The 14,114-nt window shown below is 33.5% G+C and overlaps 1 protein-coding gene across 1 annotated transcript in view; it reads right to left on the reverse strand.

Moving 5' to 3' along the window:
* Positions 1-1,783: 1,783 nt before the first annotated feature.
* Positions 1,784-14,114, reverse strand: part of WDR36 (WD repeat domain 36) — a 38,741-nt gene continuing 26,410 nt past the window's right edge. Inside the window, exons 17-23 of the mRNA XM_036065765.2 lie at positions 13,020-13,127; positions 11,067-11,164; positions 10,532-10,677; positions 8,032-8,151; positions 7,768-7,849; positions 6,182-6,369; positions 1,784-5,025 (exon numbers count right to left, since the gene is read on the reverse strand). Of these exons, the coding sequence (XP_035921658.2) occupies positions 4,876-5,025; positions 6,182-6,369; positions 7,768-7,849; positions 8,032-8,151; positions 10,532-10,677; positions 11,067-11,164; positions 13,020-13,127 (892 nt within the window). The 3' untranslated portion in view covers positions 1,784-4,875. The remainder of the gene's footprint in view (positions 5,026-6,181; positions 6,370-7,767; positions 7,850-8,031; positions 8,152-10,531; positions 10,678-11,066; positions 11,165-13,019; positions 13,128-14,114) is intronic.

A 14,114-nucleotide genomic window follows, 5' to 3' on the forward strand; every position in this document is an offset into this window, starting at 1 on the left:
TCACCCCTTGACTATGGTTCAAAGTTTAAGTAGGCTATTTCAGGGTTCATATAATCACTTTAATTAGTTTAAGGGGAAAACATGTAAATTCACAGCTGTATTACCTCTAAGTTTTGATCACTTATATTCCTAGCACAAATAAAATTCTAGCACATAGTAGATCCTCAACAAGTATCTGATGAGTCAGGGGAATGAGTAGAGATCTTGACTATACAGTTGGCCAATAATGACAGCAAAATAGAGATCTAGAGAGACTGACCAATTCTTGAGAAATCTGTGGATATAGGAGTAGGTAAAGCCAATATTATCCCTGGACTTTGTAGACACTCATGTAGGAGTTGGATTTCTGTCATTTGCAACCAAACGATTAATAAAAAAGCATAACCCTAACATAACTTACACTAATAAATCTTAAAATATAGATTGAAGTCATGATTTGTAAGGAAAATATAATTTACCAATATTGGCTTGAGAAGAGACAGAAAATCTAATTAATTAATTCAGTAACCATAGAAAAAAACTAAATAGGAAAAAATCTCAATAAAGACTTTGTGCAAGACTTTTTTCTCCCTTCGATTAAGAAAGTTTTTGAAAAAATATCAAGGATAGAGGCACCTGGCTGGCTCAGTCAGTAGAGCATGCGACTCAATCTCGGGGTCATGAGTTTGAGCCTGATGGGTATAAAGACTAAAAAAAAAAAAAATATCAAGGATAGATAACTCTATGAAACAGAAAAAAATGCAGTTTCATCTTACTTATAAACAGTTCTATCCCAAGAATAAAAATGACTTAATATTACAAATCTTTGAATAAAATTCACTAAATTATACCAATTAAAGCAGATACCGATCCTCCAATATATGCTGAAAAATCACCTAATAAAATTTCATACTTTCTAGTTTAATTTTTCTAAGTATCTTTTTTTTTAAGATTTTATTTTTCAGAGAAAGAGAGAGCACAGCAGGGGAAGCAGTAGGCAGAGAAAGAAGCAGGCTCCCTGCTTAGCAAGGAGCCCAACGTGGGACCCGACCCCAGGACCCTGGGATCATGACCTGAGGTGAAGGCAAACGCTTAACTGACTGAGCCACCCAGGTGCCCCTCTAGTTTAATTTTTTTAAGTAGAAAATTAGTAAGATAGAATTTAACAAAGGATATCTACCAGAAATTCAGAGCATATGTTATCCTTAAAGGTGGAACATTAAAAGCATTTTCACTGAAGTCTGTAGCAAAGCAAATACTTGTTACACATTGCTAGTATTCAACATTCTGTGCCAGACCATAGCTAAAGCAATCCTAAACAATTAAATAAAACATGAACATTGTATAGGAAATAAAGTCTCACCAACTGCCAAAGATGGGCTTCTTTTGGATTTTTTAAGTAAGAATATGTTAACAAACTTTTAAGTGTTCTACAGCATAACACATTAGCATATAAAAACCAAATTGCTTTTACCATGACAGCAATGACCAATTATAAAATACATTAGAAAAAAGGTATATTTCACTATATCAACAAAAATTAAATGCCCAGAAATAAATGTCAAAAAATGTATGATGATATAAAGAAATCTTATGAAACCAAGCCCACAAAAGCTCTGGTTTAATGAAGACATATATTGTTCTTGAAGAGAAATACCATTGTAAATCTCTCCAAATCCTATGAATTTAGCACAACCAAAAACATAACTTCAAGATATGTTCACCAATAGTCAAGAAATTTTGGGGGAAAACATTAGGAAGGCGTTACTTCCACCAAATCTGACAACACACCAGAAAACTAGAATCAAAGCAATATATTGTTTATTTGGGATATCAAATACCTCAATTAAAGAATTTAGCACGTAATAAAACAGCATTTCAAATCAGTGAGAAAAGAGTGGACTTCAATAAATGGTTTTTGAACTTTTCAATAAAAGTAGCTCTATACCTTACTCTTCACAAAAATCAATTCTCAATGAAGATCTGGCTGGATGCATACATGATAAATGTCTTAGAATAAGGAATATACTTCATATTTTGAAATGAGTCACAAAAATTTACCAACTTGAATACAGAAATATAAAATATTAAAAAAAAGACACCGTATGTCAAATTAAATACAAGTGACTGAGTAAACATTGGTAACAGACATAGAAGACTAGTATCTATATGAAAAACTCCTAACAAAAATGAAATAGACAAATCATTCAACAGAAAAATGAACCATTGGGAAAAGGCAATTCACACAAATATAAAAATGGTCTAAAATAAACATATGAAAAGATGCCCATTGTTACTAGTGCCAGTTTTTAATTAAAACAAAATAACATTTTTTCATTCATTAAAAAATCTAGTATCAAATGTCCTTAATGTTATGGGGAATGGGTACTCATTCATCACTGAGAAACTGTAAGTTGATAATAGCCATTTTGGAAGCCAACTGAACTATCTTTTTAAAACTGCCTAACTCTGGTCCAACAATTCAAAACCTAAGTATATACAACAGAGAAATCCTTATATGCACATAAAAAGAGTCATACAGGATGATGTTCTTTCAGCATTGTTTGTAATTGGGGGAAAAAAGGAAACTCCCTTAAGAGTCCATTTTAGGGTAAATGTTTAGATTATGGAATGATTTTTTTGTTTTGTTTTTTACAAAAGTAAAGAGATTAGGTGTAATTATACTGAAATAAGCCAAGTAGAAAAGCTGAGGAATGATATGCATATATTTATGTAAAAATTAGAACTATACATTTTATTTCCTCTGCTTATATATAATATGTATATATATTCATGGACAAAGGTCTAGGTAGAAAGTTAACAATTGGTACTTATAGGGAGGGTATTAGGATTGAAGGTGATTGCCAAAAATAGGTTTATCTCTGATGTTTTTACAAGTAAAATGTAGTCATATACTAAATTTGTAATTTCAAATGTAAAGAAAAAGCAGTATGCAGAAAATGATACATTTTAAGAAAAATATACACACAAAATTATTCTTTGTATTTCTTTTTTTCTTCCTTCTGTGATGTAAACATACAGGAGAGGCTCTGGAAGATTACCTGCCAAAATGATGCGAATACTATACAGGTATCTCCAATAGAAACAGTACCTTCAACTCCTATATTCTCATTTGAGAGAGGAAAATTCAAGATTTATAAAAACAATACAGCATCAGTTTAGAGCTCTTATTATTTTGTTTAGTTATTTATTAACATTCACATGGTACATGATTAGATACTGAAATTTTGCCATATCTTTAGAATGTAGTATTTGGGGCAGAGGGGAATACAATTTTTAAAGTTAGACTTAAAGTCATTAGCATTTCAGTCAATAGTTAAGTTTATACACATTTCTAAAAGAAGACAAAACCAGATTGGCTATTTCTTTAGTAGTTTACTAATTCTACCTTACACCACTAAACAAAAATGCTTATTTAAAGTTATCTGAGGACTGTTCTTTCTGGAGATTATTCTGTAAAACCTTAATTCTAATGAGAATGATATTGGCATTCATACACAACCAGCTACATTTTATGAATAACACTACTTTTGAATGTATAAACTAAAAATTGTTTTTAGAGGACTGTGCTCTTAGAATTTTTTTTAACGTAGATTAAACCCTACAAATATTACCACACCCATTATCAATATGGCTTCCAATTATTAAATAAATTGCCTGTACCAATACAGTTTTTCACACCTCTACAGAGTAAAGAGAACACCAAAGCAGTCATATCACATTGTATCCTAAAGACCTATCACGTAAGTGACAATTATCCCCTTTTTTCTGCTCCTACTTAGGAAGGTATTTGCATTTGAGATAGCAGTAATCCCACCATAAAGTCCTCTATCAACCTCTCATATTGAGGGGTCTTCAGTTAACGGATACAAAGACTGGAAGTTCATTCACTCATTTGTGACCGTAGCTACACCCTTGGAAGACTTTTTTTAGTAGCAAGGAAAGAGGACACAAACAGGAGGCAAAGTGGCTTCCATGATGACCTCCCAGCACTTTTCCAGGTAGCGGAATTGCTTACTTTTAATTCATGTATTGCTGAAGTCCCAAATCATGAAAACAATAAGAGAAACTGCCAGAGCTATCTGGTTTCACAGTGGTTAGGAGAGAAAAGTTTATAGGCAGTAGTTTCTTCCAAATAAAAAGGTCAGCAGTAAGGAAGAAACACTTTGAAGGATATCTTCAATGGAATTTGGAATTTCCCTCCCCTATCCTAGGTACCTACTCAACTGTCTTCTATAGCAATTTGGCTTGTGAAAGTGCCTCTCACCTTCCTTATAAAAGAACAAGTTCCTTTAGAAAGGCTCCAACGGAGAGAACACTAGGGTGGTGTTATAAACCTCATCTGTCACTGAAATCCCAAAATGACCTTAGCAACTTACTCTTCTGCATTACAAGAGGGCTGCACTAATGTCTGAGTCAATGATCTAAGCTCTAAGAGTCAATGATCCATGTTTTCATCAGAGGCCACCAAGGAAGGAAACATACCTTTTTACTTCATATCATGAAGGCACTTTTATAATTCTATCACACATCAGTTTTGTCTTCAATTCAGCAATATTTTACATGAAACACCTAACATCTCTTACGTTTACAGGTATTCAAAAAATAGGAGCTGATGACAACAGTTCAATCATATACAAGTAACTGATGTGAAGAGACTCAGAAAATAAGTCATTTGAGTAGATTCTATAAATCTTTAAAACAAAAAGCAGGTATAATTTTATTTCAAGAAAATATTTAGCATTTAAAGTGAAGTATGACTACTAATTAGTAGCGCTGGCATTTATTTTCTTTTCACAGTGAAACTTGGAAAACAAGGTATGAGTTAAACTGAACCCATTTAATATAAAAGTCTTTAGTCACTTAAATTTATTTTTATAACAAAGCACTTTTTATATAATTTAAAATACATATGCTTTGATTGAAGAGTGACTGTAAATGGATCCAGTTTTCTTCCACCTGTGATGACAACTTTGTCATTTCTTCTAGAAGTACTGGCTCTGAAGGAAGCATTTTAAGGTGTAACTGAAAAGAAAAAATTATAATATTTAAGAAAATTAAAATTTTGTTTATTCTAGATTCAACCTTCTTACCAAGGGACATCATAAGATACTATTCTGAATATTTTTTCCTTAGATGCTGGTTTATTACCAGTTCCCATTTCCCTCTTCTCTATCAAACTTTCTTATGAGTTCCTTTATGGTACTGTCTGTCTCTCCCTTAGTAGAACTGAAGTTGTCATCACTCTCCTCCACCTAAGGATATCCCTGATACAAATCTCGAAACAAGGTCCTAGTTCTAACACTAACTCCATATTTCTGTGCTTTAGGTTTCTCCTTTCACTGGAACCCACTGGTAATGAATGACTGATGGCTCTCTGCTTTAACTCCTAAGGATTAAAGTAAATTTATATTCAGGAACTATAGTTGGTAAATTTGGGAAAGGATACAGAAAAAATTTGTAGCATTTCTATTTTTTTCATCCTACATGCTACCATCTAAATATCTACTTATAAAATAATTTTAAATAATTAGATCAAGTAAAAACTCATTGTATATATTAATGGGCTAGAGGAAATATCCTATCTGTTAACACTATAAGTCAGCATCATCTACTTCCTTCAATATAATATAATACTGAAATAAACATGAATTCTCCATTATGTTAGTCATAAAAACAACTGTTCTTGCTAAATCACTTGAAACCCCTTCAGCCAGAATAGAAGTATTTTGATTCCAGCAGCAGAAAAAAACAAAAGCAAAAAATAAACATGAAACCTAATTTTCTCTTCATGATCACTGCCAAAATATAATGACTTAAAAAAGTTAATAGTTTAGTATACTGAATCAAATGGATGATGCAGAAAAAGTCAGGGGGATGAGTCAAAATTGTGCTGAGTAAAGGAAAAGACTACAAAGCTGTAGTGTTCAGCTGTCCAATACAATAATCACTAGGTAAAGAAGGCTATTTAAATTTAAATTAATTAAATTTCTGTAAAATAAGAAATCCAGTTTCTCAATCACATTAGCCACATTTCTCAGTGCTCAGTAGCCAAATGTTGTCAAGTGGCTACCACATTAGACAGTGCAGATAGAACACTGCCATCTTTGCAAAAATTCTATCAGACAGCACTACCCTAGGGGAAGGCAAGCTGAGAAGTATCATCTTACATTAGACTTACCTTTAGAAACAATGCAAGATATGCCTGGGCTAACTCAAAATCACGCTTCCTGTCCAACATCATCTCGATCATTTTTAAGAAGCTCTGCATAACTTCTACAGATCCACCACAATCAGGAGACAGGCTTTGCAGCTCTGTTTCAATTCCCGATGGGCCTAATTCTTTCAGAAGGTTAAGAGCAGCTTCATCTGCATTAAGTTTTAAGAAGAATCCAGTCATTACCTACAATCACTTCACTTAGGAAACTATAGTTTCATTTCATACCCAAGCAACATACATTTAAATTACACAGGAAATTCTTCCTGTGGCTTTATTTTTTCCTGTTAAGTAGTGAAATGAACCCCAAATTAAGTAACAATCAGTACAAATTATGACAGCAATACAATAAAAAGTACTAAGAGCACTAAAATTTTTGCATTTAAGTTTTTTTTTTCCTGCTGCTCAAGCTGTTAAAATCTAATGCCTAGTGACAGACACTTCAAGATGGTCTTACATCAATCAGAACAAATCCAAATATAAGAAGGCTGTAAGGTACATAACAAATTATTAAGAGTAGTTGCATTGAGAACAGGATGAGGTGGAGGAATTTATTTTCCTTTCCTTTTTATTATAAAAATTTTTAAACTACCATATGATTATTAAGAAACACTAACAATACAGAAATATGTAAGAAGGGGAAAGATTCCACCTTATTCTTACCCATTCCAAATTTACTCCTTTTCTCTAGAAATAAGCATTTTTGTTTTATATGCATCCTACGAATACATATTCTATACACTTACAGCTATTCTATAACAAGTATTTGATATTACGGTGGTAATGACTATGCTTTTAGCTTTTAGAAAAGAAATAAGACCAATGACTAAACTCTAATAAATTTTCTTCTTTGTCCTTTAGTCTATACTAAATAAGAGTGCTTTTCTTCTTTGTCCCTCCAGAAATATAACAAGTTACTCCTTTATGATCTTGCTATTCTTTAGTCATCTACAATGGCCCGTCAGTACCATTATCTGACTTTTGCCAAGGTGGACTCAAGTGATGGCAGTATGAAAACAAAAGCATTTGGATCCAAAAAACAAGAGGATAAATCGAACAGGAGAGTGACTGTGATTTTATTAATTGCTTTTAGCTCTTATTGTTTATCATTATTAGCTGTAGACTGTAGCTTTCAAAATTTAAATCTATTAACAATAAATACATTTTAAAATTGCCTTAATGGGTAACTTGGGAATACCTAAAAATCACCAAAGACAAAAGTCTCTGCTCTATTATAAACTGTATATGTAAATAAAAACAAAAGAAAGGGATGGGGGGGCGGGGCGGGACACACACTAATTTTCCATATAGAAAATGTGAAATGTTCTCAAAAGGTTATTATAATATTAATACTCATCCAAGTTCAGTGTCTCTCGTTTAACATAATACAAAAGCTAAAATTATTTCACATTAAAATCAAAATTTAATCCTAAAAGTTTTCTATCTTCTTTCAGCTACTGAAAAATCTGCTAATATTTCATTCAATTTCTCTTCATATAAAGTACAATATATTGATGATACTTGGTAAAAGATTTTATAATTTAACTTACACTTATTATTTACCAGTCCTTCTTCAAGTTTCAAGCAGAAATCTGATTTTTGAGCCAAAATTCCAAGATTTACCACTTTAGACTTAAACAAAAACAAATATACATTATTCTAAGAATACAAGTGTAACAAAAAAATTATAGCTTATAATTAAGAGCTGTCATTAATTTACTCTGTATCTGTAAAACTAGGTCTTGACAAAGAACTACAAATGCAGAACACAAAACACACCCTATATACTTAGAATGCTCCAATTTGATTTTTACCTGATGGGGATCATTATTTTGCTCAGGTGCAGCATATCTGGGTACAAGGCCAGGAACCGTTGGAATAAAAAATGGTGCTGATTTGGGTACTTTGGGTGGTTCCTTTGGTTTATTCTTTTTCTGATTAAGAGAAAATGAGAAAGGGAAAAAGACTAATAAGTAATTACCTTGCCAATAGCTTCTAATATTTAATTCCAAATCAATTTTAAAACAAAGTGCAAAAAGTAAAAAGGAACAAAACTCTCAAATTTGAATGCCAAAATAAAATGCCAACTGACGAATATTACAGTTATCTTTAAACTGGGCTTCTCAAGGCAGACCTCCAGTACCCTTGCTAATAAGGTAGAATAAAAATGACAAGGGTTCAGGAGAAGCTCTAAGAGCTGTCATTTTCCTCAAACATGATTTACATAATATTTAGGTAAAGAAGTAACAAGTAATTTTGAACTTTACAACCTTTTTCGCAAAATGGGCTAGAAAACAAAACTTATATAAATGCTCAACAGTTTCTTACATTTTTTTTTTTCCTCCAAAAAAAATTTGGAGCCAGAGGTAGACTTTGCCATTAGAAATAATTTGGTGAAATTTTCTTGTGAAGAATAGCCCTGATTCTTCTATTTCGTTGGAATTTCTATTGATTTTTCCTTAGTACTTTTTGTCTTTAAAAAGCAAGAGAACACTATTGCTCATTTATAAAATATTTCAAGGGTTAGTAAAATTCTATCAGGAAAACCTCCATTGGAATTCCTACTGACAGAATTTAGTTTTGGTGACCACAAGCTACACGTCACTACCTCAGGAGCATCTGATGAAAGAGCCTTTCTATGGTAAACTGCCTAATAAAGGAGTCTCACAATTTTACCTTACACTATTCCTCTTCCATTCTTTAGGAGCTATCCTACAAGAGAGATTCGTTTTTTGAAAGAAAACCAAGGATACTTGTGGCCTTGTGGAGGCACAGCAAAAAGAAAGTCCATGAAAGCAGGACAAGGCACTGCCAGCTGCAGCGTAGGCACAGCCCTTCGTGGGGAAGGGCGGACTGCAGTAAGAGGCACAGTTACCCTTCTGACTCACTGTTCTTGAGTTAGAAGGGAGAGAGTCACTGGGTTGTAGATAAGGACAAAAGGCTTTTTGCAGGTGCTCCACAGGGCTCTGGAAATGGTCTAATCTCACAAGGAAAACCAAAAGGAGAAAAGTTACCCACAGGACAAATATAGAAATTCTAACTTCTCTCAGTAAGAAATAAAAATATTGGAGATGTTAGCATATTTCTTCCATAAAGATCATTCACTCAGGTTTCTAAGTAAGTTTTCATGCAGAAGAAAACTGTATCTAAGCAAGGAACAGAGCAGTCCAAAACCTTAGCTCAATTAATTGGGCATTATTCTGACTGCTCCCTTCACACTGATCTACTTGGCCTTTTTAATGCATTGCTTTTAAAGCTATCCCATAAAGTATTGCCTTTATAGCTGACACACTGGACAACGTGATAGAGAGATTTCACAACTGTGTTCCTACACAACATACATTAAAGCTAACGTCTAATCTCTCAAAAAGTGAGCAAGTAAAAAGAAGCATATTTAACTTCTGAGAAGAAAATTAACACGTGAAAACTCTTTCCTTACCCAAGACACACGTATCTTTTCTGGTGCTAAGTAATCAGTTACAAAAACACCACATCTTGTCATAGTTATCTATGTCAATTCTTACACATTTTATGCCTGGCCTAGAATGTGACTTAGTACGCAAATAACCTTTAGTGAATGTGAATATACATATATCTAACCAATCAAGTTTCATAAAACAACACTTACCCTTATCATCAGAGGATAATCTTTGAAGTTTTCTACTCTATTCCTTTCAATTACTTTTGCTACTCACAAATGGGGGTCATAAAATATGCTTTGAAAAACACTAATTTATGCCATAAGTATCCATTTTTCATGTAAAATTGTAAATTCCTCAAGGACAAAGGAGCTAGTTTTTTTTTTCGCTGCTGTTGTCCTTGGGACATTACCTAGTACTTAGTTCATATTAATTTATGTGCCTGGACTCAGCACAGCAAGCGATAAAAATCTTCTTGGAGTTGACAAGAGTAAGGTATGGAATGGTAAAGGGTAGCTGAAGCTTAATTAAAAGACCAGAGAAAAGTCTTCTGGTCCCCAAATACCTAGCAATAGAAATATCACACATCATGGCAGCAATTTTTTTCCCTCATTTTGTAAGTTAAAAAAAGTTTATTAGGTTAGATTTAAAACATCCAATTTTTAATGGTTCTGTAGTTGCAGGCGTACTGCTCAGTGCTCTCAAAGTCAATTTCTATAAAGAATATTGTGATAATCACACTGGATCAAACAGCCTTCAACTAATTGGTATTTTCTACTCCCTTGGCATCAACTGTTCCTTCTGAAACCCTCCAAGTAGAGGAAGCTACCTCTACTAAAGAAAATTCTTCTGGAATGTGTCTTTAGGGACCAATATTAAGTGACTACAGCATTACCTTAATAACATCAAGATTAAGAAGGTTTTTCCACCGTGATTCAGGGAGGAGTGATAGAGTCACCAATTGCTCATTCAACTGTTCTGGGGAATCATACTCTATCATTTCATCACTTGGTTCTATGGTTTCTTCCGATAATTCCACATCTTAAAACAAAAAATTTTCAGGTAAAACAAATTAATGCAGAATGATATTTTTATCATATAAAAAGGAACTTACTTTATTCCAAATCCATTAGTATTTTATAACATGTCCACTGAGTATTATAAATTCTATTGACTTTATTTCCTCATCTTCTCATATTGTCTACAACTCCCATCACCAGACCCAAAACATTTCTCCACTGGTATACTATTTAATTCCTTATCAATACAATATCAATTATATTTTTGCATTAATTCATGAAGTCGTTCAAAATATTTCCTATCAGTTAGAAAAATACTTTGATTGAATGCATTAAACTTTGCTTTCAGTAGTAATATCCCTCATGTTAGGTTTATGATATTACACTTCAAAACTACTATTTTATGCTTACCTTGGGTTTGACAAGTACCAGGAAGCGTCACTACTGAAGGAATATAATCTGTGGGAAGTGGCCGTAGTGAAACAACTGAATACAGGGAAATATTGGACCTGAGAAGTAAACATACAAACAATATTTTAAAACTTATAAAAACAGATTTTTTTCAGAGAAACTTCAATTACTGGTAATAATCACTACTATCTTGCACTCGGCTTCAGATTCCAGTCACTTATAAAAGTTAAAAAAAATCTCAAAGACAGTATTAACTTGAAAATGCCTTGATTCACGTCATAGGTGTCATCACAAGGAAGTTGTGCATAAACATTATAAATGGAGTCTTTATTTATTTATTTATTTTTTCCCAAAGATTCCATTTATTTATTTGAGAGAGAGAGAATGAGAGACAGAGAGCACGAGAGGGAGGAGGGTCAGAGGGAGAAGCAGACTCCCCGCCGAGCAGGGAGCCCGATGCGGGACTCGATCCCGGGACTCCAGGATCATGACCTGAGCTGAAGGCAGTTGCTTAACCAACTGAGCCACCCAGGTGCCCTGGAGTCTTTATTTTTAATGTAATACAAAAAAGTATTTATTTGAGAGATCAGTAGTGAATACTTTTATAAGATAACATAACCTCCATATATTTATATCATTTTGACAAATGGCAACCTCCATTTAAGGAAATCATAACTGAAGGGAAGATGGACTCAGAGAGTTAAGTCAGAGAGAGAATATGCTGATTAGATCCTTTGGGTTGCTGAAGTTATGGACTTTCCCTTCTCTAGAAGGGTCCTCTAAAGTAGTTATGTTTCTGCTACTTGACCCTGTACCATGGCCTTGGATGACTCATCAAGATGTAGATACCTCTCCCAAAGTGGGTTAATCAGATTCTCTTTCACATATATTATAAATCTGGAATGTAAAATAATAATTGGGAATATCTGGTTCTGAGTTATAGTAATAGTGGCACTATAAAATACTCCTTCTGAGGTCCCACAGGTACTCTACTATTCTTCTCTCGTCTGGATTGTTCAAGCTTCTTAAATTCCATGAGATACTCCATTTTGCATATTAAGGTGGCCAGAGTCTATTTCTATTATATATTTAATTTATTTTCCTATCCTAAAAATCTAATTATAAAATTTTAAAGGAATCAATTTTTTTCTCCTTAATAATAAGAGTTAAAGGAATTACACATGTGAACTCGGAAAATAGGTAAAATCTTTCTAGACCAAGATGATGGACCATTTATTTCGAACTCTTACATGTTCATCACCACCACCATTAATATCTTTACGTGGTTATGAAGAGTTATGTAACTAGAATGAATCTTAGAAAGCATTTTGCCCATACTTATAGCTTATTTTGTAGATAGACTAGGCTGAGTTGAAAAGTTGGCCAAAAGCATAAAGTGGTCCTGGAGCTGTGGCAGGAAGGCCAGGGCCTAGCTGGGGACTCCTCTTCCCTAACATTTCACAATTCAGTTAACCTTTCTGCAAATAAAAGCCAAATATGATAGGGGCGCCTGGGTAGCTCAGTTGGTTAAGTGGCCAGCTTTTGATTTTGACTCAAGTCATGATCTTGGGGTTCCTGGGATTAAGCTCTGCATCCAGATCTGTGCTCATCAGGCAGTCGGCATGAGAATTTTCTCTCACTACTCCTCCCCCCGCTTGCATTCTCTCTAAAATAAATAAATTTAAAAAAAAAAGCCAAATATGATAAATAAAAATCAGTCATGTGGTTTAGAATTTCACACTTGAGCAAAGATATCTAAATTATTAAGCAGATGCTGAATCAGTCATAAACTTATGGTGAATTAACTAACTATGGGAAATTGCTATTTTATAAATTTAAAAAAAAAACAAAACAAAAACAAAGCAACTAAATGGCAATGTTAGCAACTATAATTTTCTGACAATATCATCGTCCTCCTCCTTACCCAGAACAGAAATGTATGCAATAACTTACCAAAGATAAATTCCAAGGTGGTCCACGTGGGAAGTGGCTAGAAAGTCTCCAGTAGGGGACATAGTAACATTGAGAGGAGCAGAGTCCAACAAAAAGCTGTCTATAAGGCTATAAAATGAATTATAATGTTAAAGTATTTAAACTTGACCAAAAAAGGATATAACTCACAAAATATATTTTTGCTAAAAGAACAAGGGATGAGAGATGAAGAAAATACTCATTTTTGATTTTCACAAATCAACACGAGAAAGCCATCACTAACAAAGAGCTTTGTCAAGTAAGTTAATGTATAAAAATAAGCTCTCTTAATGAGAAAGACTGAGAACACTAAATACTCCAATTAACTGAAGAAAGAGTTTCAACAGTAGGGAAAATACTAGAGGAAATGCTCTATTTTTCTGGAATGCCATTTTGGTAGACTGACTTGGGGACAAATTCTGAAGATGTAATACAGTTAAAATAAATTTGATTACCAGTACTCTCCTGTATTTTTGTTATTCCAGTGAAATTTTAAATAAGGCTTAGGCAACAAAAGTAATAAAATAAAATGACTGTAAATAAGAGTAAGAAAATAATGGAAAAAAATTTTGAGCACTTCTACCTATTTTTCAAATAGGTAACCATGCTATATGTGAAACATGAAAATTCAGTCTGTAGAGCATACCACAAAAAGCTTCTGGAAACAGTCTCACAACTTTAAAATGCTGGAGGAGTTGAAAAGTTGGGGAGGAAGGGGGAGGGATCACACCCAGGTAGGAGACACAAAAGAGAATTCTCAGAGAACAAAGTGATTGAGATAAGCCTTACAAAAGAACAGGATCTCAATGGATGTTGTTGGTAGAGAAAGTACTTCCTGGCTAAGGGAAATGTGGAGGGTAAAGTGAGGGGACAAGCGACTGGGTACAAGTGAGAAGTGGTTTGGTACATAAACAGGTGCATAAGCATAAGGTTGCATACAGCACCTTGAATACCAAACATTTGAGTTTGTTTTTATCTTTCAATCAGTAGAAAAGTCACTAAAGACTTCTGAGCAGATAGTAGTGTAATCTTCACTTTCATAAGGAAATCTGCCATCAGAATGTAAAATATATGTGA

This window comes from Halichoerus grypus, chromosome 2 (assembly GCF_964656455.1).
Source record: "Halichoerus grypus chromosome 2, mHalGry1.hap1.1, whole genome shotgun sequence".
Classification (NCBI taxonomy): domain Eukaryota; kingdom Metazoa; phylum Chordata; class Mammalia; order Carnivora; family Phocidae; genus Halichoerus; species Halichoerus grypus.